This window comes from Pipra filicauda, unplaced genomic scaffold (assembly GCF_003945595.2).
Source record: "Pipra filicauda isolate LSUMZ 115617 unplaced genomic scaffold, ASM394559v2 scaffold29_size4552773_pilon, whole genome shotgun sequence".
In the NCBI taxonomy this organism is placed as follows: Eukaryota; Metazoa; Chordata; class Aves; order Passeriformes; family Pipridae; genus Pipra; species Pipra filicauda.
The window spans coordinates 2,154,107-2,181,843 of record NW_024104420.1 but is presented as its reverse complement, the minus strand read 5'-3'; the positions used below and the strand labels follow the sequence as shown (position 1 = coordinate 2,181,843).

Sequence of the window (27,737 nt, the reverse complement as noted above, 5' to 3'; positions counted from 1 at the left end):
CAGTGTGTGGTCACCCACACAGTAAAAAAGTTCTTTTTCATATTCTGCTGGAACTTCCTGCACATCATTTTGTGCTCTTTGTCTCTTTTTATATTGCTTGGCACCACTGAAAAAGCCTAGTTCCATCTTCTTAGCACTTCCCTGCAGATACTTATAGACATTGATGAGGTTCCCTCTCAGTCATCTCTTCTCGAGGCTGAACAGGCACAGCTCTCTCAGCCTTTCCTTGTAAGAGAGATGTTCCAGTCCCTTAATCACCCTTGTTGCCCTTTGCTAGACCCACTCCGGCAGCTCCATGTCTCTCTTGTACTGAGGAGCCCAGAACTGGACAGAGCACTCAAGGTGCGTGTCACTAGGGGTGAGCAGAAGGGTCACCTAATGGGTTGATCGCTCCCCCAGATGGGTGATCGCTGGCCCGGGATGGGTGAACTCTCCCCCCGGGTGGTTGGTCGCTGGCCCGGGATGGGTGAACTCTCCCTCCGGGTGGTTGGTCGCTGGCCCGGGATGGGTGAACTCTCCCTCCGGGTGGTTGGTCGCTGGCCCGGGATGGGTGAACTCTCCCCCCGGGTGGTTGGTCGCTGGCCCGGGATGGGTGCCCGCCCTCCCTGCCGCGTCGCCGCTCCCGCAGCCCCCCCGCGCCGGGCCGGGCGGAGCCGCGCTGGGCCGGGCGCAGGCGCCGCAGCGCTCACCCAGCGCCATGGCCCGCGGGGCGCCGGCGGCGCTGCTGGGCGCCGCGGCCTGTCTGTGCCTCCTGGCCCCGGCGGCACAGGCCTTCAGGAGGAGGGGACCCAGCGTGACAGCCAAGGTGACTCTCGCCCGCGGCCGGGACGCCTCGGGATCGGTCGGAGCCCCCAGGCCGGGGGTGTCCCCGCGGCCGCTGCCGGCGGTGCCGGGGTGGGTGGTGGCCGCCCCGCTTCCACAGTCGGTCCCGCTCCGGCTCCCTCCTTCTCGCGCCGCATCCCGGGCACAGAGGGTTTGGGGAGGCTTTGGACGAACGCCGTAACTTTACCGTTTTATAAGGGTTGTTTTTTTTTGTTTGATTGGGTTTTTAGCCCCTGTGGGCATGCCGCCTTTCTGTAGGTGCTGGCACATCGCGGAGTTCGGGCCAGCGAAGCCTCCCTCTGTCTTGCAGAAATGGAAACCTTCACATTCCTTCCCCCACCAGCGCTGCTGCAGCCGCTGCTGCTGCCAGGAGCAGTTCGGAACTGCTGGTGGTACCAGGATGCCTCAGGCAGGGGCTGTAACCTGGTGGGGCTCGGGGTGTGCAGTGGGTTGTTTTCCCTCCTCCCTGCCCTTTTTGCTGAAACTCTTGGAGTGGGTCTAGCAGAGGTCACAAAATTGATCAAGCGACTGGAGCATCTCTTTTACAAGGAAAGGCTGAGGGAACGACTGAGAGGGACGTCATCAGTGTCCTTAAGTATCTGAATGGGGGGTGTCAATAGGACGGAGCAAGGCTCTTCTCGGTGGTGCCAAGCAATAGGATGGAGGCAACGGGCAGAAACTGGTGCACAGGAAGTTCCACCTCAATATGAGGAAGAACTTCTTTACTGTGGGGCTGCACTGAAACAGATTGCCCAGAGAGGTTGTGGAGTCTCCCTCAATGGAGATATTCAGGAACCATCTGGACACAATCTTCTGTCATGTGCTCTGGGATGGCCTGCTTGAGGACCAGATGTGGACCACTGTGCTCCCTTCCAACCCGACCCATTCCGTGAAATGCTTGGTGTTGAGAGCTGACACTTTATTGCCCCCTTGTTTCCTGCTCCCTTGTCATTCCTGCTGGCAACAGGCTTGGACACCCGGTGGCTTGGAGTGTGCTGCCAGCAGAGCCATGGGCAGGGCGTTGGCAAGGCTCCTTCTTAGGCAGGATGGGCTGTGCGCCAGAGGCACGTGTGGCCCTCGCAGATGGTGCTGCCCAAGAGATGAACTCATGGGCTGTGGTGCCTGCCAGCAGGTGGGGATTCACCTGGTTATTGCAACACACCAGCATCTCTTTCCAAAAAGGATTTGCTTGGTGCAGGAGATGGGATGTCTCATCCAACTTTGGACAAAGCAGAGATTATGTGTTTTTGCCCCCAAGTACCTTTTCACCTAGACTCGAGACAATGCTCCCAAAGACACCTGCAGTCATGAAAATGTAACAGGGCAGGACAGGGGCAGAGCTGTTTCCTCTGGCATGGCCTTAGCTAAGTCAGGGACTGTGCCTGTGTCTCTGAACTTCATTGCCACTGGTGTCTACAGCTGCCTGCAGTTTCATTACTATGGACTTCTAGACCACAGATTTGATTTCTGGGTTTGATAAATTTAATACACTTTTACCTCCAGGTAATCTTCCGGCAATATATTCCAGTTTAGTTGTGCATAAAGTATTTTCCTTCATCAGACCTGCCTGGGATATAATTTTATGCCCTTTTCTGATTGTTGTGGCACATCAAGAATCTCAGCTGCCGATTTTCCTTGTCTTAGGCAGTGGTAACTTTATGAAGCTCATCAAATCACACCAGTTTCTTCTCTTCCAGCTTGCATACAATCTTTCTTCATATAAAAGGTATTCCATATCTTTTGAGCATCTGTTCTGCTCATTTTTCTACATTTTTTAAGGTTGGTTTTATCATTCTGCAGTAGAGAAGCCAGAACTACATGCAGCACTCAGGGTGTGAACACACAGTACAGAGGTATGCAATGGTGTAATTATGCTCATCTCCTGTCTGTATCCATTTTTAATTATTTCTAACATTCTTCTCTGACCTTCAGAAGCCAAATTTTTCATTAAACTGCTCAAGGTGACTCCAGATGTCATTTTTGAGTGGTAGCCAATTTTGGACCCCTTGTTGTGGCTGTATACCATATAGAGTATTTTTGCATTTATCAGGAGTTCATTTGTCATTATATTACCTGGTCTCTAAGAATCATGAGCTTATCCTTTCACAGTCAGCTTTTTTTTTTTTTCTGAATGATTGAATACTCTTGTCCGTTTTTTTCAATTAGATGTATACCATCTTGTGTAAGTTATATATGAATATGTTAATGAGAACCAGCCACCCTTACTGGTGTGTTCTTTTTTCATTTCAGTCTTGAAATTCTTGACAAGCAAATTGTAAATAAGATTAAATATTTATATAAATATTAATAAGACTGAAAATTTACGTTTGTTTCCTTTCAGAGTTTTTGGTAAAGAATCTGGTCAGCTGTTTTTTGAGATTTGAAAGTGCTGTGTTGACCAGCTCACTAGTGTCTACATGCTTATTGACTTTTCAGAGAACTTGAGGAAATATGCTTAAGAGAACATGGCTTTTCTATGCAGAAATAGTGTGTAGGACTACCAAATACTTCTGTACTTGATTTTGTGGCCAGAAATATGCACAGATACATAATGTGGTGCATAATTAAAAAGCTCATAGATTTCAAAAAATCACCAAGCGTGCAAAGCAGGTTTGTGGTGTGCTAACAGGAAGCCAGGAACTTGCTGTTTTTTCTCAAATGCAGAATAAGCTGAAGCAATGCTCTTTGGAAGTACTGGGTTTACTGCCTAGGCGAGCAGCAGTGCCATGTATGATGCTTTCTGTTGAGCTGGGTTTACAACATGTGATGGACTTGTCTCCGTCTGCTCTGTGAAAGTGCTGATGTTACTGATATCTGGGGTGATCATTTGGTAGCCTCAGTTGTGATAGTTATTTATCTGCTTATGTATTTCAGGCAGTCCTACTAGAACAACATTTTCAGGCATAATAGGCTGCGTTTAGAAAACGTAGGCAGGCAATACCCCTTACCTAGGTAACCCTGGCAGCAAAATTCAGAGAGGCTTGTAAAAATGTTAAAAAGTTAGTGAAAGTGTGCTGTTAGTACTTTAGGAGCCACACATCTAAGGAGTATGTTATTAAGTGCCAAGGAAATGAATGAGGTGTATCAAAAAGAATTTTATTTTCTTTATAGTGCTTTTATAGCATTAGCCAAAAGTTCAAAACCACATGGAAGATCAAGAAACGGTAGAAATGTTTAGTAGGAGAGCGTGAAAGAGGCATTCACGTTGGAGAGACTGTGGCCATTTATTATCATTATTGGACTAATTTTTTAGCATTGCAGACAAGTAATACTTGGTTGAGTGCCACAAGGAACAGCAAATACCACATCATAGGAATACACATTGCTGTTTCCTAGAAGCTGTAATAGCCTTTATGTAACTTTGTCAGAACTTCAAAATGCCTCATTTCCTGACAGCTGTTCCTGTTTTCAGTAATTATTGGAACATTCTTGCGCATTCAAATAGGCATTCATAGATTCTGAACTATAAAAAAATGCCTTATAACTCATTTGCCTTTTCGAGCTTGCTTTTCAGCAACATATACGTTGAAGCTTTTAGGCATTCAGCTGAATAATTTGGCCTGGTTATTTATCTGTCAGGTTTGAATTCATATTTAGGAAAGTGATGACTTGCTTGAGCCATAGGATTTTCTTTCCGCTGTTTGTCAATTTAAAGAAATTTAGGTTTTTGTCTATACTTATTCACATACAGGAGATGAAGGAAGATTATGAGTGGATAGCAAACTATCATTTGTGGGGAGTGTCAGTACTATAATTCCTTGTTATTTTTCACCACATGGGAATAGCATCATTGTTCTTCCTAACTTTCATATTTCATCTTTTCCATACAGCTTTAAAGACATGCATGTCTGGGAAAAATCTTCAACACTACCTTCAAACTTCTGATACAGCAGTCCCACCAACCTTTAAAAGCAATAAGAATCAAAACATAGAGTCACCAGTTCTCAAAAACTTTTTTGCATAATCTGATTTTGGTGGCTCCGAAAGTATTTTTCTCAAACAGCATCCTTAGGAATCAGAGGATACTATTGATACAGAACAGGCAGAAGTAGTTCCTTACCACCTGATGCTTTGAAAAGCTTGGTTGTTTGTTGCACTCACATTTGTATCACTTTTGTTCTCTTCACAAAAATATTCAGGTGTTCTTTGATGTGAAGATTGGAGACAAAGATGTGGGCAGAATTGTAATTGGATTGTTTGGAAAAGTTGTCCCAAAGACCGTGGAAAACTTCATTGCGTTGGCAACTGGAGAAGTACGTTCGTGGTTTTCTTCCACTGTGTACTCACTTAGTTTTGGATTGGGAAGGCAATGTGTGTTTAATGCTGTTTCAGTTGTGAACTGTTGATCTTATTTCACTGGAGACTGTGGAAGAGTGCCATCCCCAAGGCTGTGCACTGGTGTGTGTCTTCCCAGGTCCTTGGTTCACAAGATGTAATTATGAGATGCTGGATATCACCATCGCCATCTGTCCCTGCCTTGTAGGTCTAGCATGTAAAGTTACTGTGGTCAGATACCAGTGAAGTAAAGACAATGGCTTTGATCACCTGAATAATACCTGCTTTGTGGCAGTGCAGTCCAGCTGCATTCATCTGCACCTCAGTTTAATGTGTTTCTTGCCAGTATTATATCCGTTGGTGCTATATTCTATGAAATCTAGCCATTCACAACTTGTGTATTTCCATATGAACTGTAAGAACTGGATGTTATATTCATTTAAAGAATTATTTCATTTTCTTAGAGAGGATATGGATACAAAGGAAGTAAATTCCATCGTGTGATCAAAGACTTCATGATTCAAGGAGGAGACTTTACAGTAGGAGATGGATCAGGAGGTAACATGCTTAGTATCTTCCAGGTTCCCTTTCTTTGTTCGAATGTCTGCTGAAAAGACAGGCAAAACAGCATATTCCTTCATTCTTTCAGCTCACATAAATGAAAAAAAAAAACAACCCACATTTGTTTTAGAGCATTTAGTACTTTTCCAAGCATCTTGGAACATAAGATGCATTTATTTGGATTATCTGATTATAAGTATGTGTAGCTCTTCCTTTGTCCTCAATTTTTGCAGATAGCTCTTTTCTGTCTGTGACTTGTCCCCCTTCAAGAAGCATGGCTTTGTGTGCTGGGCTGGAGCCACGTGACCAGCTGCTCCTACAACTTACCGTCTCCAAAAGATGGATGTCTCCACCCTTCCCCTGCTCTGGCTTTGTGACAGCGCTCCCTGGTTGCATGTGGTGAAACAGTGAAAAAGCGCGTAGAGGGAAGGCAGGTAGGGAAGGAGGAGGCCGTCCTTGCTGCCCTCAGCTCAGCCAGGTCTGAGGAACCTTCTGAAATGTGCTGCGAGAGGGAATTTCAACACAGGGAGAGAAAAATTAGAAAATGAGGGTCATGCCCTCTCCTTTTTTTTCTCTTACCAGAATTGAAACCACAAACTCACTGGTGGTATGAGTCCTGGCTGTGTGTATCAGTTCTCCCTCCTGAGCCCCCAGGAGACCAGTTCAGTCCACTGAGGAGACCAATCCCAGCTCAGCATCTCTTGCATTGCATGCACTCTGGCTTTGGATTTCTTCTCTTCCTTTTCATGCACGTTATTCGCGTGCTACGAGTTGAACTGTCTGCATACAGTGCAGTTATTTCCCTGCTGGGGTAGAATGGAACACACATTCCTCTTCCTTGCAGCCAGCAATGGGGAAGACTAAAATACCAAAGACACAGTTTTAACATTAAAGATAGGCAGCGTTTATTTGCCTGCTGATGCTGTTCATTGGGACAGTATTTGATGGTGTTGGAAGCAATGTCCCTGTTGTGCTAGGCACTGCACAAGTAAAGAATGAGACAGACAGCCTTCTCTTTTCAAAGTGATGGTGTTTTAATCATGACTGAAGTGTTTTCTAAATTTATTTTAGAAATATCAAAATCTTTACGTTGTGGTTGTACAAAGCCTCACCAAGTATTTTAGTCTAACTTCCATCTGGTCTTCCTTTGTTTCTAAACATGTCTGAAGCAATTTCTTATTAGGAGGAAAAGGTGTAAATACTGAAATTGTCACAAAACACAGCAGCCTTGCTGTTACTGACCATAATTATGTAAGTTAAATTTGTTGAACTGGATGAAGTGTATTATTGTTCAGTGGTGTCTGTAAGCACTGAAGATACTCAGCTTGCTTGTTAAAGTGAAAGGATAAAGCATCATCAGCTTTAACTATTCTCTGCTTATATGGGGTGGTTTAGCTTACCTTTATTTCTTTACAAGCAAATTGGTTTTAGTTATGGAATCACTGATGATGGAACAGTGATGTTGCTGTGCTTACTGAAACAATGAATCTTCAAGTCCTGAATTCATACTTTGCTTTTCCCCTTTTTGAACAAAAAAGGCTTTTTGATTGTTGTTGTTGTTGGGGTTTTTTTAAGTTTGCTTTCTTATTTTTTGTCATAGGAAGAAGCATCTATGGAGAAAAGTTTCCAGATGAGAACTTCAAGCTCAAGCACTATGGAATTGGATGGGTTAGCATGGCTAATTCTGGCCCAGACACCAACGGATCCCAGTTCTTCATCAGTGTGACAAAGCCTTCCTGGTTAGATGGAAAACATGTAGTATTTGGCAAAGTCCTTGATGGAATGGTAAGCTGAAAGTAGTGGCAAGGTTAATACAAAAAAATCTGGACAAATTCTGCCACGTTATATGTGTATTACCATAACTTACACGATTGTGGTTCAAAACTGTTGAGTGTTCATCTAATACGTACATGGTAGAAAATGATTGTGAAGAGCTCCAGCTGGACAATTTAGAACTGAAATAGCAAATGCTAACTGCAGAAATGGAAACTTAAATCATGCTTTTGGCTTTCACAGCCCTTGTTTCAGACCACTAGCTACTGAAATACACACTGACACCTTTACAAGTAAGTTCAGGTCCTCCTTTCACTAACACTGTTAGCCATGAAATAACTGTATTTCTACAAGCTAAAATCTGATTTTGTACATGTGCTAGTTATGGGTAACACTTTCACTGTTAGGGTTTTTAGAAGCATGTGAATATAAAGTATAAAAACACATATATTCAGATCTGTTTAAAAAGAAAAAAAAATCAGTTAATTCTCCGAAACTGTACACAGCTGCAAAACTGATGAAAGGCCAGACAGAATTTTAAGTTTAAAAATGGTACTTTCAACTGAATATATTAGGCTGGTTTTTCTTTTAAATTATTCCTTTTTAATCTTTGTTTTGAAATTAATGGGGAAAACGAGCTCCTGGACAGAACAGTTCTTTGAGGAATTTGAAAATCTCATCAGAACACTTGCCCCCCTCTCCCACATTCATATTGAATTCAATTTTCATGACCTACAGTAGTAGCTGAAAAATTTTGAGAAGAGACTTAGACTAAATTTTAGTTTAGTCAGATTGATGGACAAATATCCAAAGCCAGGTAGTCAATATACCTAACTCAATTTTGTCCTTTAAAAATGCTGGTGACACGCTTAAAATCTGTATGTGTGTGTCATATGCTAAAAGTAAAAGCAGTAAGCAGGAAGCACAGTTATGCTGTACAGTTAGAAATTATCCTTACAGTTAGATTATCCTTTCTGTATGTGCTAGAACCCTGTATGTGCTGGGTGGGTCAGCTGAACATACAGTTTCACTTGCCCCTTCATAATGCTTTTGTTGGCTCAAAGTTCTTCTAGAGGACAAACAGCCTTCCCTGTCGACTGTGTGTGAGTTGCAGAGTGGCATAACTATTAATGTGGGGGAAAAAAAGCATGTGGGAATTCAGCAGGGTAAAGGTTCAGAAAGGTTGTTCATAAGTTGGTTAATAAACAGCAATGCTGCGAGCACTTAGTTGTTTATGTGCTACCAGACTTCAGCCACTGGAGTTTCCTTGGCTAAATTGAACTCTTCTATTTGTTTGTTTGTTTCTGTTTAACAGTCTGTGGTGCACTCCATTGAACTCCAGCAGACAGATGAGCATGACCGGCCCCTTCAGGACTGTGTGATTGTGAATAGTGGCAAAATAGCTGTAAAGGAACCATTTGTAGTTGAAGTAGATGACTGGTGAGATCAACAGTCAGAAAGAAAAGTAAAACTTAATCATTTTAATTTTAACACCTGTTTTTGACTGATCTCCACTGTCCATTCAGTTTTTCTCCTCGAAACATATGAGGCTACATTTAGGCAGTACTTAGCATTTGCCAAATACATAAAAGATATGACCATTTCTATAACAACTTGATGGAGCTTTCACTCCTTGAAATTCAAGACATACCCCACTAAATTCTAGATCTTGCAGAAAAAGTCTTTCATGAAAAAGTATAGCAGTAATTCTATTTTTCTCAAGGCTTAAAACAAAATCCTTTGTTTTCTTTGGAAATTTTAGCAATATTTGTTTCCATCTTTTCAACTGAAAATATGTTCTGTAACACTACCAGCATTTTTAAAAATTAAAAAAAAAAAGTAAAATACATAAGTGTTTTGAATAAATAAACCTTGATTTTAAATAAATATTTGAAACTCTTTTTTTTCTCCCCCCCCCCCCCCCCCCGTCTTTTTTCTCACCTCAGTTGATTCTGCAAAATGTGCAGGGGGTTCTGCTTTCCAGAAGTATGGTTACAAGGTTAGAGCACGGATGGTAAATTTACCTAATCTTAACATGTCAGATAAAGTCCCTGCTGTCTTTCAAAGAACCACAGTATTCAGATACCATTCTGTAATCAAGAAAGAGCAGCTTTTCTGTCTGTTATTCAATAAGATAATCAGTTAGAAACTGATGAAAACAGGAGAGTCCTTGTTTTATAGCATGGTGAATTTTGTAACCTAGCTGATGTTACTTATTAGAAAGCTCAAGTGCCTTTTGTTTTTTTTTAAGTTTTGCTGTAGGTCAGAGATGCAACTTTAGGTTCATTATTTTTGTCATGCTTTGTAAGTAACTTTTAAGCTGACAACTTAACTGGTAGCTTTTAAACAAGGTCAGTGTAAGGTAACACTTTGAGACACCTATGTCAATTAAGTTCTTTAACAAGTTACATAATACTCTACAGGACAAGAGATGGGGATTTTTTTCTTTTGAGTTGACAGTGTTTTAGAACTTGACACAGAAGAGCCAATGCCAAATTTCATGAAGGACTCATCCCCCTGTGCAGAAGACAGCAGACCACCCTCTTTGTTGTGACTAGTTTCCTGAAGCATGTCTTGGAGTCCACGTGAGATATCCAGACTTTCAGTGGTGCAGAGCAGGAGCTACAGAACAGAGCTTGTACCTACTGACATTCCATCTGCAAGGAAATGGGAAACTGTTGGCAGGGATTTATCCCATGTCTTCCTGACATGTACTTTGCAGTTACAGGGATGCTCCTGGTTCATCATCCCCAACTCTGGGGCCTCTCCTGAGGGTAAATACTGACACTTCTTTTCAGAGACCTGTGAAAGGATTACTGTCCTCTTTAAACAGAGCTAGAGGAGAACTTGGCAAGGGCTCCTAAATTTGCCTAGTGCTAGGCAATCAAGACGTCCCTTTTACCCATGCATGTTTTTCTTTCTACTAACTGTTTAAAGTAAAATTCTCTGAAAAGCAGCACTGGGAAGCAGGGTTAGGAAGTAGGAGCAAGAATGCCTCAGACTCCCTTGCCCAAATTTCCTTTCAACTCCCTTTCCTGGAGGTTGATCCTGCAGACAGCGTAGAGTTCTGCTACCTGAACAAGTGCTGTAGTCACAGGCCTACCTTTTGTCCAAGTGCCAGCCTTTCACTCTCCCCAGGTGGCTTCCAAACACATCTAGTAGTCAGAGGAGGCAACCCTCATGTCAGGCTCCTGTGTGTGCTTAGGTTTGCCCTTGCTGCTTTTGTGCAACACTCCTTCCACTGATGAGCGCAGTGGCTAACTGGCTGTTCAATTACACTGAATTCTTTTCACCACGATATAACACTTCTGTAAGCCTAGCATGGTCAGATGGTGTGGTGCTAAGAGCTTTAAATGAGCACACACACAGGTGTTTTCTCATGCTTCACATGGAGACATCTGTGAGACCCATTTCTGGTGACAGCAGCTCAGAGAAATGTTTTGCTTCAAGAGAAAAGCACAAAAAAGATACCAAAGCAGTACATTCATGTCCTAGTAATTTATTTTGTAATGTCCAGTAGCACACATACAAATTTCCAGTTAAATCTGAACATATGTATCAGTTTTAGTTTGATCATAATCTTAATCATATTCTTGCTTTACTTTACCACAGAGTTGTATGCTCTGTGACTTATAAAATATTAAGATATGGAATACAATCTGCAAGTTGATGTTGAGAGTAAACATACACACAGGTTAGATGTTGTAACTGGAGGGAGATACATAAATGCCACATGAAAGTTCCTGGTAAGTAAAATAATTTCAACTGAAATCTAGAAAATTTCCTCAGAGAGTGCCATGTGTTTCAGAATGTGAAAGCATGTTTTCCAATTCCTCACACACTCTCTTCAGTGCTTTTAATCCATTCAGTGCCAGCCATGGGTAATGCGTTTGGAAAAATTCTGGTGCAAAAAGGTTTAGTGTTTGCTTTGATAAAAATTATAGAAATAATTAGTAAAAGTTTCCAAAGGTTAGCGCAATTCAGTGTATGACTTAGAACATTTAGTGTTAAATAGTTAGAGCATGTCAATATATATAAGGTATAAATAACTTCAATACTGTTGTTTCCATATCTATTTTTTTAAAAGCAGCAACTGTAATGACAGTGATTTTATTTAAAAAGATACAATGCTTGAAATTAATCTGAGGTTGTGCCTCTTGCTTCTGAGCATAATTTTCACATCACAGAATTTTATTCCTGTTAATTCTATTAAATGTGACTCAGAGACTTGCTTCAGCTTCTTCTCCCCACACATCACTTCTACCTAGGCAGTAAATGAGGATAAAATATTCCATGTAGAATGCCATCTATAACTACGTTTGGGAAGTCATCTGAAAAAAAAAGAAAAAGAAAAAAGAAAGAAACTTACTTTCTTATCCATGTCAGTACAATATAAATGTTTTTGTGGAACTTAACTAGGCAAGGCCTCCTACACTTTAGGTTAATGTTTATCCATGTTGGGATGTGCTATTAGTAATGCTGTTTCAGCACTAAAGCCACTTTAGGGTAGCACTGGGCATTGCATGAATGCGCTGCCAGATTTGTAGCTTATTGATTTAAAGGGATGTTCTAATACTTAATGCTGCTAGGCTCCAGCTCTTTATCTGAATCTCTTCTCACAAGGAAGATGGATTACACTGGCAATTCAATTTCTGACAAAATCTCAATATACTTGAAGAAATTTCAAGATTGCTACTGGGAATACTTCAAAACTGTTTTTTTGATTGTGGTTTACAGCAATGTTTAGACTGAGAAGACAGAAATGATTATTTGAGGCAGGAAATTTTCAGGTTGTCCAACATAAAATGTCACATGTTACAAAAAGTCATCCTATAATATTTGAAGGAAAAAAATCCCCACTATTTTGTTATCACAGATGCAGAGAAAACTGGCAGTTAATTTTCATGTTCAATTTGACATGAAAGAATTACCTGATAGAACACAGTAAAAGATCCAAGCAGAGGAATGGCAGGATGTACATCATTGAAGTGAAAAGATTTTTGAAATGTACCTGAGTTTTTAATGAAGGGATTACTTAAATGACCAGGCATTAATAGTAAGAATTTCTGATCACATCTTACAACCTTAAAATTGCTAGTGCACTAGGAAATGGGTTTGCCTTTAAGAATAGACTATTTCTGATACAGAATTTTCCACACTTACCAAATCTTCAACTATCAGCTGACAGGATATTCACAAAGGGGAGGTCAAACTTTTTTAAGAATCATTAGATACTAGACATATTAGATCACCTAATGTGGATGGGAATTAGGTTTTGCCACTAATTCTTTCACAAAAATAATTTTGGGGGTAAAAATACGGAACAAAAAGTAGATTTGGACTTTATTAAAAAAATCCTTATTAGCTTAAATATGTTATTTCATTGGTATTAATGAGGTGATTCTAGAATATTAAAGATGTTACAAACAGATATTTTAGGATGTTTTAACAAACTGTAATCTCCACTGTAAACAAAACACGCATAATTCTCCCCAATTTCTCACAGTAAGTCATAATTACAAATGACTTGTTAATATTTTGAATCTAATAATGTTTCCTCAAATCGTGCAAGTTCAGCTGTCTCAAATTACCCTGGAAGAATAACCCTATGCACTTGTCATGAATGGTATTAAAAATACACTTGTAAAGGCAATCAGATGCTTTCCTTCTAAACTAAAGGCTGCAGTTCCAGAAGTCAGTTTTTATTGGTTCTTTTATAACATACAGTATATATAGGAAAATAAAGATTGATTTAAAAAATTATACAACTCTGCAACATTAGAGTTACTGTGATCCTTTGCTGCTTAAAAAAATCAGGCATATCAATTCAAGTTAAATGTATAAATACATCAAAGCACAGTCTTACAGATCTGTGATATTTGCATGGCTTAAAGAATCATCATAACAATTTTCAAACAAGTGACAGTAAATCTCAGATTCCATTTTTTTTTAGCTTCTGAGGTATCGTCTTCAATTTGCAGAATATTAGGTTTTTCCTTTATTTTTTTTAAGAATATTACTTTTTTTTTTTTCTCCCCACACCCTTACACAAAAAGCGATGTGCACCCAGACTGTTAGATACATCATGAAAAAGGGAATCTGAAAGTCAATGAGGTTTGTAACCGTGAATCTTATTTTTGGAAAGTTGTTTTGCAACTCAACAGTGCTTAAAGCTTGGTCATCAGAATAATGGCAAGACTATATTTTATAAAGACAAGTAACAGTGCAATGAGAGGGTAAAAATATCCTTGGAGTATTATGTTCCAGAAAGAGCTATTTATTTTGTTTAAAACTCACACTATTTCCTATTTTATGGAAATATGTTAACACAGGCATTCCTGTATCCAGGAAAGACTTCTGATTGAAACAATGGTTCACCTTCTTCAAAGAAAACATACAACAAATAGTTATTTGTTAATGGACACTTACTTTTGGTCATAGGTTGAACAACCTTGGCTGTTTTTACAAGGGAATCAGAATCTATCAAAGTAAGAACTGATCTGAGAGGGAAAATTTTAGAAAGCTCATCTATATTTTCTCTGTGCTGCAAACTAAAAACAAAGAAAAAGAATTAAAGGCAATGGCAGTTGTGTAAAATCTGTGTTTCTTTCTAACTAGACTTGAGTCAACTAGTAGAGCCTCTAGACTTAAAATTTGGTTTTCTTCTTTCTTTTTTAAACCACAACTCACTTTCTAATTTGTGTTTGAATTCATTAAGTTAAAAATAGCTTGCAAATGAATTTGATGTTTTAGGGTTTTCAAACACAAGAATATTCCCCTGCCATATAAAATTCTAAATATTTTGATTCAAGGCCAGAAAATGCCTTGGCAAAAGTCTGAAATGTCCATTGTTTCAGATATCATTAAGGAGGCCAAGTTTATAATTAAACATCTTACACATTAGAAGAAGCTTTTATCTTAATCCAAGAAAAACACTACTTAAAAGAATAGTTACAAAATTAATTACAAAATTAGGTTCCTAATGATTTCACAAAGAGGAAGTTTAGCCTTCCTTGGAGTACATGTTATGGAAGATAAATATCATCACAGAACTGCAAAATCCTGAACAGAAATCTTACAGCAAAATGTTACATGTGCGCTGCAAATATTAAGTACCATCACAATTTTTCAGGATAACTGTATATGAAATCCATCTTATCTGTTCAGAATGGTACAGAATTAAATGATTTTCATCATTTAGACTATGTTCTCAAGGAATCAAGTATGCAATTAGGAGGAGCATTAAACAGTAAGTTTAATACGTGCCATGTGTCTCATTCATATGAGTAACAAATTTTAAACAGAGGTAACTCTGTGGGTGCTTCTTCATCACTGTTGTCACTTGTGTCAGAAGTGGCCTTGTGAAGGGACCCTCTCCCCTTACTGTGCTTTGATTCATTGAGTTCGTGATTTGCACTCCAGCCTCAAATGGACATTCAGTACATGTGAGCAGACTAGTGCTAAGTCAAAGTAAAAACTAAACAACCCTGAAATGTGTCTTCTAATGTGGACTGGGTCACAAAGGACTGTCCAGACAGCTTCAGAGTATCTCCAGGGATGGAGACTTCACCACCACTCTGGGCAAACTGTGTTGGTGAAAAAGTGCTTCCTGATATTCCTGCTATTCTAGTCCTGTCACTGGGCAGCACTGAAAAGAGACTGGCTTTGTCCTCTTTACGCCCTCCCTTGATACGCATTTTGAGAAACTGCAAGCAAAAAAGTGTTCGTTCATAAATTTACTCTTAAAAATTTAATGGTTTTCAAGGCAGTGCAAGAATCTGACTATTGATTTCTACACAGTATTTTGTAAAATCAAACAAAATGCCACATTAAAAAAGAATCCTAATGTACAGCTCAGGGAGAAAATTCTCTCATGAAAGCTATTACAATTTTAATAAAAAATTTAGTAGAAATAACAGTTCAAGCAAGTAAAATGACAAACCCAGGAGGAACACGCTCTTAAAATGGTACTTTTTTTTTCCCTGCACACATTTAATTTAAGAGAGGGTAAATTTTCTGAATTAATAATTCAAAGAACTTTTTTTTTTATGAAAAGGGGTTATAACAAGCTATTTCAAACACTCTTTTGAACCATGTATTATGAGATGAAGGCTAATGTAAATGTCCTGTGAAACACATCAATTATACTTAAAGTATACATTTTTTCCCCCGGAAAGATCTCTAGAGGTTATAAATGATAAGAAATAGTAATAATCCAAATGGAATTACAAACATGGTTGCAGAAGATCGACTGGTGTTTAGGGAAAAAGCACTTACAAAGGACTAGGCCTCTAAGTTCAAATTCTTCAGGCAAAATAGCCCAAAGGGTCAACAATAAGAAAGGAAAAGCAATGTTCTTCATCTTTTGATTTGAATTCTCAGTAGGTTTGTCTGAGAGAACAACTGGGGAAGAAAATTCCAGCCTTTTATAAATCACCCATCCCACTTAGTGTTTTAATGGTTTCTTACACAAGAACTATTGTTTTATTGGCAGGCTATTAGATTTTGGACCAGTGTCATTTGACTAGGCTTGTATTAATAATAATGTGGTTTATGTGGTGCAGGGTCAGATCAGTAAAGTTCCGTTGACAGATGACAGGTTTGATTACCGTTGGCTTTAGGCAAGACATATGGATCCCTTAGGAACAGCAGCACAGGCTGGTGGGACAGTTTGCTGGAAAGGTCAAGAACAGGGATGTCAGTATCAAGGGACACCACACAGAATATTCTACAAACTAGCTTTGATAAAGCGAGGTGGTCGAGCTGCACAGGAGCCACAAGGTGCATTTCCACACACCAGCACTGCCCAACAGGGCAGGCTCCGTCTCCTTGAAGCAAAGCTTGCTGCTCCTCAGCCACACAGTGAAACCCTCAACGTGAAGTTGGAGGTAAAGGGGCTGGATCCTGGAGGGGTGGCTTGCAGCTGGCTTTGAAACCTCCTGATCCTGCTCTGCTCCCTGGCACTTGGTGTAATGCAGGCTACAAGATCATCTGCAACCTGGCTCCATGTCTACAGGTTCTTCAGGACACCAAACAGACTCAAAATGTCACCATGTTCTTGCAGCCTCTAAAGCAGTAGCTGTACCCCTCACTCACAAAGTCCTTGTAAGCCCCTCACAGGCCTGACTCCCACCCTGGTCATGGTACAGCCACCCTCTCCCAGCCCCCTCCTCTCTGCCTACACATGCCAAGCAGTGCAACCAGATACATACAAAGCTCTATCAAACACATCAGGGACAACCCAAACCTTTAATTTCTTCTGCTAAATCTTCTTGCTATGAAAAATACATTCCCAGATATATTTCAGAGCTAGCAATATTCTACTAGTTTTATAAGGAATTTCTCAAAACTAGCATAAGGATGCTCAATTCACACTACAAATGGACAGATCTAGCAGAGCTGATAAAACTAGCCGTTACATTTAAAAACCACATCTAATTTTAATGCTAAACTACTGCTTATTCATCAGCTGCAAGGACCAAATACAGTAAACTCCAATAATTTCAAGTAGTTGTCCTAGAAAGAGTAGGAATCAAGCTCACCTTGATTCTTCAGATTCTGTTTCATCAAAAGAGCTGCAAGTAAAGTGAGAGAAAACTTTAGTTCCAACAAAATTAATTTTATAATTAAAAAACCCAAATTCCTTAAGAATCACCAAAGGAAGTGATCTTTTTCTGGCCATTGGCTTTATGATGCAGTTTAACAAGATGAATATGGGAGATTGTATCATTTTACAACCACCACTACTTGAAAAAGACCGTAACAGGTTCACAATCATTTCCATCCATCTGTCTATGAAGTGTTGGGGTACAGTCTCACGGAGGATACTGGCTGATATCATTAACTACAAGTGACAACTACAAGTCTGTTAGCTTCTGAATCCCTCCAGACAATGCCTTGGGTCACAGATACCTCCAAGTGTAAGAGGGCCTCAAAATTATCTTCAAGTCAATTAGCCTTCGTGCCACTGCAGACCCAAAGAGCCTACTGCAAAGTGGAAGAGGGCCACGTAGCTTTCTGGGGATTCTGGTAATGTTCCTGGACTATCAACCACGCCAGCTTATATAGCAAAAAAATTCTCCCTACAAAGTTCACAGCTGCAGAGGTAACAGAGCTTCCAGTTACACTGTTTTGGGTATTTCTATAGTCATTGCACTAATCATACTAAGATTCCCTCCTGCCACCCTGATTAAGAACCCTTCCCAGGGGAAGGGCAGTTGGGTCATTGGGGTAGATGTCATCAGAAAGGTGAAAAACTTCATTTTTGAACACTCAGAGAGAGATCATAAAATGATCGCAGAATGAACTTCTTTTTTGTGCAGATACTATGACTCTAAAACACATGCACAGGCTTTCTATGCAATTTTAGTGAGTGTTTATGAAAATCTTACATTTCAGTAGATACTTCAAGATCTATGAGAAAATCATATTTTTCTCATCTAAACTTCTTTGCTTTCCAAGAATATTACATTTCATCACTTCTGTCTTTGAACTGTCTGGATTTATTTTACGACCTTTTGGGGATATATAAACATACTTAACATGAACCTAATGCCCGTTTATTTTACAGTGTTAAGAGCTGGCAGCAAGACCATTTTAAGTCAATGGAATTGCATCAGCACTGAGTGGATATGGGCCTTTTGGCCTCCATGTATTTTTCAGTAAATAAGAGCTTACCCACAGCTTTCTGCTTTTGGCAAAGTAGGTACATGGCGAACGTTCAGAAAATCAAGAAATATTTTAGGGAGCTCTTCATTTTCTAAAATGACTGTCTGTAAAAAAAAAAAGAAGGCAAATAGAATCCTGCATTTTAAAAATATTTTAAATATTGCATACTTCCGTTCAAGCTACCAAAACATTTCACTCTTGCAACACTTTTCAATTGTCCATTTTTTTACACCTATTTTGGAATGCTTCATTTCAACAGGAAAACCACAGTTCTTGATGAATCACATTAAAATACATTCAGCTTACCCTACTAGAGTCTCTTTCACCTGCCATCGTTGGTGCCAAGTTAGATGCCTCTCAAGCAGAGATGTCTGATTCTGGAACTAAGTTACTGGCATGCTCATTTGTGAATAAAATTGTGTTTATTTAAAATATAAAATAAAGCAGCCTCAGCTCAATGCTTTCATGCTCACCTCACTCTGGCATGTGAGTGGAAGAAGGAAGTCTCCACTTTGTGCAGTTTTATTAGCGCACGCCTTGGTAAATGACAAGGGGAACTCTTTGCTTCGCCTGACAGGTCAGCTTACACTGTGCTCCTTGTATCTGCACTGTGGCTCCTAATGACAAAGCTCTGATCAAGGAGCTGCTCACTAGACCTGCCACATCCTTCCACACCAATGACATACTGGCCACATAATGGCCAGATGCCATCCTCTGTTTTTTCACTGATGAGATTATTTACAATTTTCACAAGGCAAACAAAAACAGTTCATAAATTCAACCAATGTCTCACCTGAAAGATTAAGCCCCTATTTCTTTACGGTTCATATTGCCATACATTCTGAAAACACATGTACTTCACATGCAAATGAAAGCCACAAGCTCTTCCCTAAAGAGTTTTCCTTCATTAAGTCCTAACCCAAAGTGACTGTATGTATGGAAGAAACTTCACTGGATTTATAAATAGATCAACTCTTAGAAGTAAAGCTATTCATGTTCATCCTGTTCACTTTCACATCCTATGTTAGAAGAAATACATGTAGAGAAGAAATAAGTCTGGTGATGGGAAGAAACATTACTCTGCTTACATTTGGGAAGTAACTTATCCCTGCATGTGTATTTTTTTTATACTTCAGTATCACAAGGGAGACACAATGATATATAGAGGATAACAGGATCACACAAAAAAAAAGGTTGGAAGGGACATCTAGAAGTCATCTAGACATTACAGAAGGTTTTGTAACAAGGTTATTGGTGTAAGGAAAACCCACTTAGTGTTAAAATTACTTAAGATGTGAATGGACTTAAAGAAAGTAATGCATTTGAAAACCAAGATATTTGAGCACTGGTTCTTTTTTTATGTTACATTTGCAAATGTTCAATTTGCAAATGTCTACACTTTATCAACAGCTGAGGCCATCACCAACAAATTTGAATAAAAGAACAGGGGAAAATGCAGCTTTTAAACTTTTCTGTTCTAGATTTTAATGGATGTAATGATCAAGGAGGTCTGAGACGCTGGCAAGTGTTAAGCCTTTCAGTTCACCTCTATATGAAGATGCCTTAAAAAATGCCACTTCATTTGCATTCTGCAAAATCAGCACCTTGCTGCTGCAAAATTTATCCTGTTCCGCATTCAGGTTATGCATAAAAGGAGGGGTGAAGGTGGATGCATATTCAGACAGTGCATGAATTGCATAACAATGCATATCATTGGCTCAAATAAAACCATCTTACTAATTATATGCAATGAAGAACCACAGAAAGTTGTATAAAGATGTTTAAGGGCATCCGGTGCTTATATGCAACCTCATACTTACACCTCCTGACTGTTTTTTCCAAAAGTTGAGCTGCCTGCTGAGGCTGCTGAACAGAACAGGAAAGAAGAGAAGGATACATCATTGTATAAAAGGAAAACTCTTGACAGCTCTTACAAACCTATTTGTTTCTACTTCCACTCACTCCAGATTAATACCTCATTCTATTTATTCTATTTTTTTCACATGTATCAAGTCAACCCAGGCCCTGCTAATCCTGGCCTTGCTCAAATATACTTCACAAAAAGATGTAAGCAAATAGCATCAGTTTCAGTGTGTTAAGCCATACAGTTTGTTACCTGTCAATAACGCTGCTTTGGTGATCACTAAACTTGAAGATGTAGAATTTGCAGAGAAGCAAAGGCAATTTTGCACTTCACTGTATTTGTATGCCACCTCTCTTAATTGGGAATTTTGTCATTTCCAGAATTTTATGAAGGCAGGAATGACTGCATTGAACAGAGGAGAATTTTTCAACTGAGGTAATGTAATGTGACACGCACTTTGAACATTTAAAAAAAAAAAAAAAGGGAAGATACAAGTTATATATCCTAAAAAGGGGGCAAATTATCTTCTGGCTTGACTTCATTGGCTTCGATACAACTAAGGGTGAGAACATAATCTTGCCATTTAAAATACATGGTGGAAACCAAAGGAAAAGAGAAAAAAAAACCCTGGGAACAACAGGATTGGGTGCATCTGTCTAGATACATTTCCTACCTCTGGTGGTGGCCCGAAGTGGACTTTTAGAAAAAAATGTAAGCATTCTCAACTTCCTATTTAAGTTGTTCCAAAGAATACTCTTAAATTAGAAATCAATGTTACCATAAGTGGCTTAATTTACCTGGAACAATCCATAATGCAACAGATTTTTTATTTCTGTCTAAAAACTTGTAAGAAATACATATTTTGCAAACATGATGATCTTTAAATGACAGCTGAGGAGGAAAGGAACCAGCAGGTAGAGTCTCTCAACCACTATCTATGATTTGTGATGTAATATGCTCAACTGTAGCACTTGTTCAAGTGAATATATGACGCTGGCTTGACTACTACCTTGTTTGCTCTGCCATTAGAAAGTTATGAGAAAAATATTTTCAAAGAAATAAAAACTCACACTTAGTTTGATTTTAATGTGAATTCTTATTACATTCAAATTCTACCAAGAGCGTAGCAATGAGTTTCAAATATGGGCCCCAGAGTGCTAAGTAGACTAATTTAAGGAAAAAACCCCAAGCGTGTGTATTTCCTTCCTAAAATAAATGAAAAACCCCCACAGGTAAAACATCTAACATAACCTCTAGCAAATGATTTGGGAAGTGACTCCAGAAATACATTTTTCAACTCATTGATTTCAGCTGAACTAAGAGTATAAGTGCCATATTTTCTTAGAAAATTGTAAAGTGTTTATCTGTTACTGTCACACTTTAATGAACTACTCTGTGCTTCAGGAAAAAAACCCACAACACAACACAAGGGAGAGCCTGATGTTTACATCAGCAGAAATGTCTTTTTCACTGAAAGGGTGCAATTATTATTATGTAACACAAATAACAAAATCCTCAATTTTTCTACCTTATCAGTTTCATAAAATCATGTTCCCTAAGGATGTAATTGATTAGTTGCACATTCTTTCAGTGACATCTGAAATACTTAATTGTCGGTTATCTTTTCTCCTTCAGTAAGTAAAATATAGTCACAAAATTGCAAAGGGACTTGTTCTGCCTTAACCTTAGCTAGATGCCATCATGCAGTGGAAAACAGTGCTAAAATATCACAGGATAATGCTCTCCAACAAGGGAGACATATAAACAGCATAATGATTTCCCACGAGTTTCCTTTTTAGAAAATTGTCACTAAAGCCAGGGTAAATGGTGACATATCTTCACAGAGGACACTGTGAAATCGAACACTGGCATTCTAGTTAGGCCCAAACCTACTCATCAGCCAATTATAACAGTAACTGAGCATCTTGCTGAAAACCTGAACAAGACCACTTCCCTAACCTTCAGAGATCATGCCACGGGAATGCATCGTTTCACATCGTTTTATTGTTGTTGTTTTCAATGAAAAAAGATTTTAAAATCAATGTCTTACAGTCATCTATCATACTTTCTTAAGGTTGCTGGAACAGCTGTTGGAAAGAGAGAAATGAGAGTGGGGAGCTGAGTTACAGGGTCCTTACAGACTTTTCCATTCAATCAGGTTTAGTTTGAAATGCAGTACTGTTAGGGTGAAGAAGTTCATGACAGTTTTTCCTCTCTTCAGAGGGAAAGATGCTTCACAATACCTAATTCAGTGGTGCAGCTAAAATGGGGGAGAAGAAAATCAATACATTCCAGCTACAGTAAGTAGGCTAGTGTCAGTCTCCACTGGGACCAGAATCCACATCTTTTAGAACATTTTAGAGTCTATATTCTTCTATTAACCTGCTTTTCCTGAACTGCTTTACACGATCCCATGAAATGATATAAAGGTTATCAAAAGAACACATTAACTAAAAACCAAGTAGACAAAGGAACCAGACTTCTAAGAGTAACCTTTCTTTTTTTTTTTTTTTTAAAGTAATAGCGGATAAAATCATGTTTTATATTACCCATTGTAAAGAACTATGAAGAAATTCATTCCCTTCTTCAGTAAGGGTGTTGTTATAGGTTATCAACTAGAATTATTTCTAAATAAGTTGTTGCCTAAGTTGCCATAGTAGAGACTTCCCACCTTTCATTACTACCAAAAATACTCACATTTGTAAGAACAGGAGGAGGTTATCAAACATGCCAAAAATTCTGTATAAAGACACAAGAAGCATGCAAACACACGTACAACAACACAGAAGTGATGCTCCATATGGAGCACCAGCTAGCTAACACTCCCACGCTGATATCAAAGGGAAGTCAACAGCCATCCATATAGTGGAGCGTGAAAGGGAATAAATATTGACTGTAGGTATTATAAGCCAAAATACTTCCAACGAAGATCCAGAAATTCTACCTAAACTATCTGAAAGTTAATGTAAAGTCACAAAAGTAAAAAAAAAAAAGGACAGAGGGGAATTGCACCTCTGAACCTCAAGACTGAAGAACAGTACAAAAATTCCTAAACCAACTTTCAAATCAATTTGTTATACTTCCAGTGACCTTAAAACTTACCTGACAACTCATGAGTGACAAATCTATCTATCATAGCATTCTCAAGCAACATAGAGGATAAATTAACTAGATGAAAGGGAAGTCAAATCAGTTAAACAGCTACTGGATCATCACTGAAAATGTTTATGCAGAAATTCATGACAGTGTCTATAACTTATTAACATTTTTACTTAAGCGTTACCTAACCTTACGGCAAAGCAGTATACTCATTTTGATCAAAAATACCACATAGGTCTTAAGGCAGAGAGCACTTCAGTTAGAAAGCTCATTAAAAACATGTTTATAATTCCAACTAATATTTAACCACTAAGTGCAGAGTGGACTGACTTGAGGCTAAGTGTACAAATATAACCCATTTGATGTAAAAAATAAAATATTGAATTTTTTTCAGAAAACTGGTAACATAAATTAGTGGGAGCAAACAGTGAATCCCTCTTCAACAAAACAGGAGACTAGCTCTTGAAAGACCAGAAACAAAGTGCAACTACCGTTCCTTTGAAAAATAAGAATGAAAGGAAGCCGTCAATATAATTTCCTGAGACACTGCTCAAAGGATTGGAGGTTAAGACAAAGCTGGATGAGAAATGAAGAAATCAACAGAGCAAAAGGAAAAGAAGCAGAAGGGCAGGACAAGTTAATGATATTACAAAAAGTTAGTAGGAACAAGAAAGGCTTTTAAAAATAAGTAACAGGAAAAACTAATACAAAGAGTAAGCAGATCCATTAATGGCAAATACAGACACAAAAATAGATGCTGATTTCAAAATGTCTGAATTGAAGTGTCTTTTAGAAGTCAATGGACCACTAAGACAATGGACAATTAACAAGTAATTAAGACCATGTCAATAATGCTGGTGATAACAAACAGGTGCAGGAATACCTTAGACAATAATATAGATATCAGTAGATCCAGAAAACACACATTCTACAATGGTACAGAAATTAGGCAGTTAGGCTTGGAAAAGTCTTCTCAAGAGTACAGGGGAAGAAGGTGGTAAAAAAGCAATCACATTTATAATAATGACACAACAGTAGGTTGCAGTACTGTTTTCTGAAAGCTTAAAGGAACTAAATGCAAATATGCTGTAGTGAAAAAAACCACCCAACATTCAGGGGAAGCAAGGTGCCTCACTCACCATGCCCTCTGCCAGTCCCTCTTCCAGGGAAAGCTCCAACAGGCAGTGTCACGGAGCACCAGCATGCTCACCCCTCAGACTGACATGGCCACTGGAAAATGCCAGAATTTCCTCTTAAAACACTGTAAATACAAAACAGCCACGAGAACTGCACACAGCGCAATTCACGTCACCAGAAGCTCATGCATTTTCCGTGTTCAGGAAGTTTCTGTTGTCCACTATCAGAGCTTTATGAGACATCAGTTGTCTATAAATTACTGTTTGAGAAACATTAAGGAAAGGGACCTCTAAGACAACAACAACAACAAAAGAAATGCAATTGCAAGCTACAACACCTGGAAAATAATTGATAGGTTTTTGTTTTCTCTCACAGTCAGGTGCTGCCCTCCTTCTATGCTGATCCTTGTGATCCTTATGCACTGGGAGGAAGGTTACATGGGAAAAAGAAACAAAACCCTGCAACATGATCTGATCATGTAATCAAATATGATCATAAATACATCATCTACTTTAACGTGGATAAGGTGGTACTGGAAATGTCCATTCCAGATTTTCCAAATTTGCAAGTCCTAACCTCTTTAAACATCAGGGTTTAGCGTATGTTTCTGTCTTCCTAGTATGCAGTAACCCTTTCTTAGAATTGTAGAACCATTTAGGTGGGAAAAGGCCTTTAAGATCATTGAGTCCAAACCTTAACCCAGCACTGCAGAGGCCACCACTAGATCAAGTCCCTAAGTCCCACATCTAAATGTCTTTCAAATACCTCTAGCGATGGTGACTCAACCACTTCCCTGGACAGCCTGTTTCAATGCTTGAGAACCTGTTCCTTGAGGGAATTTTTCCTCTTACCTAATCTAAACCTACCCTGGCACAACAAAAGGCCAAATCCTCTCATCCTGTCACTTGTTACCTAGGAAAAGAGGCTGGCCCCCACCTGGCTACAAGCCTCCCTTCTAGTAGCTGTAGAGAGTGATAAAGTCCCCCCCAAGCCTCCTTTTCTCCAGGCTAAACAACCCCAGCTCCCTCAGTCTCCCCTCATACGATCTGTGCTCCAGACCCTTCACCAGCTCTGTTGTCCTTCTCTGGACATGCTCCAGCACCTCAGTGTCTTTCTTGTAGTGAGGGGCGCAGAACCGGACACAGGATTTAAGGTGTGGCCTCACCAGTGTCAAGCACAGAGGAACAATCACTGCCCTGGTCCTGCTGGACACACTATTTTTGATACCGGCCAGGAAGCCTTTGGCCTTCTTGGCCACCTGGCCACATGCTGGCTCATGTTCAGCTGGCTGTCAACCAGCACCTCCAGGTCCTTTCCCACCTGGCAAATTTCCGGCCACTCTGCCCCCAGCCTGTAGCTCTGCATGGGTTTTTTGTGACTCAAATGTAGGACTCAGCACTTGGCCTTGTTAAACCTCATACAATCAGCCTTGACCCATCAATCCAACCTGTCCAGATCTCTCTGCAGAGCCTCCCTACCCTCCAGCAGATCAACACTCATATCCAACTTGGTGTCATGTAAAAACTGACAGAGGGTGCACTTTATCCCCACATTTAGATCATGGATAAAAATAGCAAACAGAGCTCTCCCTGATACTGACCCCTGGTGATCAGCCACCAACTAGATTTAACTCCATTCACCTCCACTCTCTGGACTCAGCCACCCAGTAAAGAGTATGTCTAGCCAAGCCAGAAGCAGCAGATCATAAAATACATAGAAGTGTATTTGTTTGTTACAGTAACAAGTCAGCAGGATCACACAGTGATCAAAGGGCCTAAGAGAACTGAACTGATGGATTTTCTGAATTAAGAACTCTGTACACCATATTGTTTATGGCTGCTTTAGAACCAGAGAACTAAAAAATTTACAATAATGATGATAACAATGATAATGATGATGATAATAATAACAACAACAGAGTCCATGAGAGAACTGGGGATTTATAAACTGGTATGCCTGTACCAAGGAAGTTAGTAACAATTACAGTAAGGAAGAGAATTATTGGGCACAAATATAAATATATCTTAATAGGGCTGCTATGACTGAAACAGAGACTCTGCTTAGATGGTTACTCTATTAGATATTTCAAAAAAAGAGACTCTGTTCAAAAACTTCCTGCAACCTCTTAAACAGTCAACAAGTACAGATAAAGGTGGCCCTGTTGATAGAACCTACTTTCATTTCCAAAAGGCTTTTGTCAACCTCCCCCTCCGCCCCCAAAGGCTTTAAGGTAAACTCAGCAGTCACGATCCTTGTGAAGATAAAGTTGTTACGATTCCTGAAAGAGAGGACAGGAGAACACATTTCCATGTGATGCATATTGAAAAAAACCCCATAAAAAACCAGTGGTGGACTTCAGAATGACCATTAGTGATTGGAGGACTGAGATGCTGGGGGCTACAATAGCATTTTCACTTCCTTTTAGCTTCACAGGATATCTCCCACAGCTCTAACTCATTTTGCTGATTTTGCTGAGGAAAAGGAAAGAGTCAGATGGTTGATAAGGTGTAAGTTATCTATGAAAACAAGTCTTGCTCTCCACAAAATGACAATTTCATGCAAATGTCATATAAAAATTTCTAAATCATCTGAGGATGCTTTCCTCATCTGCATTGTTTCCACAAGGTACTGTAACAAACTGCTATTCAACTCTACAATAACTTCTTATTTTATCTCTCTGATATTTTCTTGTCAGATGTTTTGGGTCAGAGTAAACTCTTGAGAAATGACTCGACATTCCCTTTGAAACTAATTAGACTAAGCAGCAGGTACCCACTCCAAAGTCCAAACAAAAGAATGTAGAAAGGACAAGGAATTCACTGCATCTGGGGTTAATGAACTCAATTGTGTCATTTTTGAAGAGGTAAAGTGGGGTAACATAGCTGGTGAAATATATTTAGATTTATACAGTGGTGTTTTTTGGGGGCTTTGTTTTTTAGTTTTGAGTGTTCACAGCCCTTTCAGCACAAAATCTGATGTTGAATAAGGACTCTTAAGTTATTCTGTAATGTTAGAAGAGTAATTGTGAGGAAATTGTTGAGCTTTATTTTAAAACTCTGAAGCTTACTTAAGTTTTAATCAGCTTTATTTATTAGCAAAAGGAAGGTAAAAATCTGTGTGTGGGACTGTTTCGTTTTTTCCCCTCGAATAGTTAATATACTAGCAATTTACTCTGATATCCTAATTCTGTAGTTAATGAGGTGGTTGCTTACACAATGGCAAAGAAGCACAAAGTAAGTTTTGACCAGTAAGAAACTCAGAAATGACAGAGATAGAGGGGCTGAAAAAAACTGGAGTCAGTCCTAACAGGAACAGAATAGATACCACAGGAATAGAACAAGAACATGGATGTATTTGTTTAAATTTGTTTAAAGCAAAGAGCTTTCTCATAGCAACACTGTAGCAGAAAAAAAACTTGTTTTAAAACATATGCTTTTCCATGTTCCATTATATTACTTCTGTTTGTAAACATTCTTATGTTTAAAACATCTTCCTAGCCCCACAGGAGAGCAAGACCAAATCAACTTGGAACAATGTG

At 39.3% G+C, this 27,737-nt stretch overlaps 2 protein-coding genes across 3 annotated transcripts in view; one reads left to right on the top strand and one right to left on the bottom strand.

Moving 5' to 3' along the window:
• Positions 1–676: 676 nt before the first annotated feature.
• PPIC (peptidylprolyl isomerase C) lies at positions 677–9,302 on the top strand. Its single transcript, XM_027710263.2, has 5 exons — positions 677–805; positions 4,962–5,075; positions 5,562–5,655; positions 7,259–7,443; positions 8,747–9,302. The coding sequence occupies exons 1-5, from the start codon at positions 698–700 to the stop codon at positions 8,873–8,875; spliced, it is 630 nt and encodes a 209-aa protein (XP_027566064.1). The 5' UTR covers positions 677–697; the 3' UTR covers positions 8,876–9,302.
• A 1,608-nt stretch (positions 9,303–10,910) lies between these two features.
• SNX24 (sorting nexin 24) overlaps positions 10,911–27,737 on the bottom strand; it is an 89,276-nt gene continuing 72,449 nt past the window's right edge. Inside the window, exons 4-8 of one of the 2 annotated variants that reach the window (XR_003538697.2) lie at positions 18,109–18,203; positions 16,974–17,006; positions 16,041–16,105; positions 13,861–13,982; positions 11,677–11,762 (exon numbers count right to left, since the gene is read on the bottom strand). Coding sequence is in view for 1 of the 2 variants with exons in the window: in XM_027710264.2 (XP_027566065.1) it covers positions 11,692–11,762; positions 16,041–16,105; positions 16,974–17,006; positions 18,109–18,203 (264 nt within the window). In the remaining variant the exon portion in view is untranslated. Of the gene's footprint in view, positions 11,763–13,860; positions 13,983–16,040; positions 16,106–16,973; positions 17,007–18,108; positions 18,204–27,737 lie in introns of both variants that reach the window. The other variant, XM_027710264.2, reaches the window with a different exon arrangement.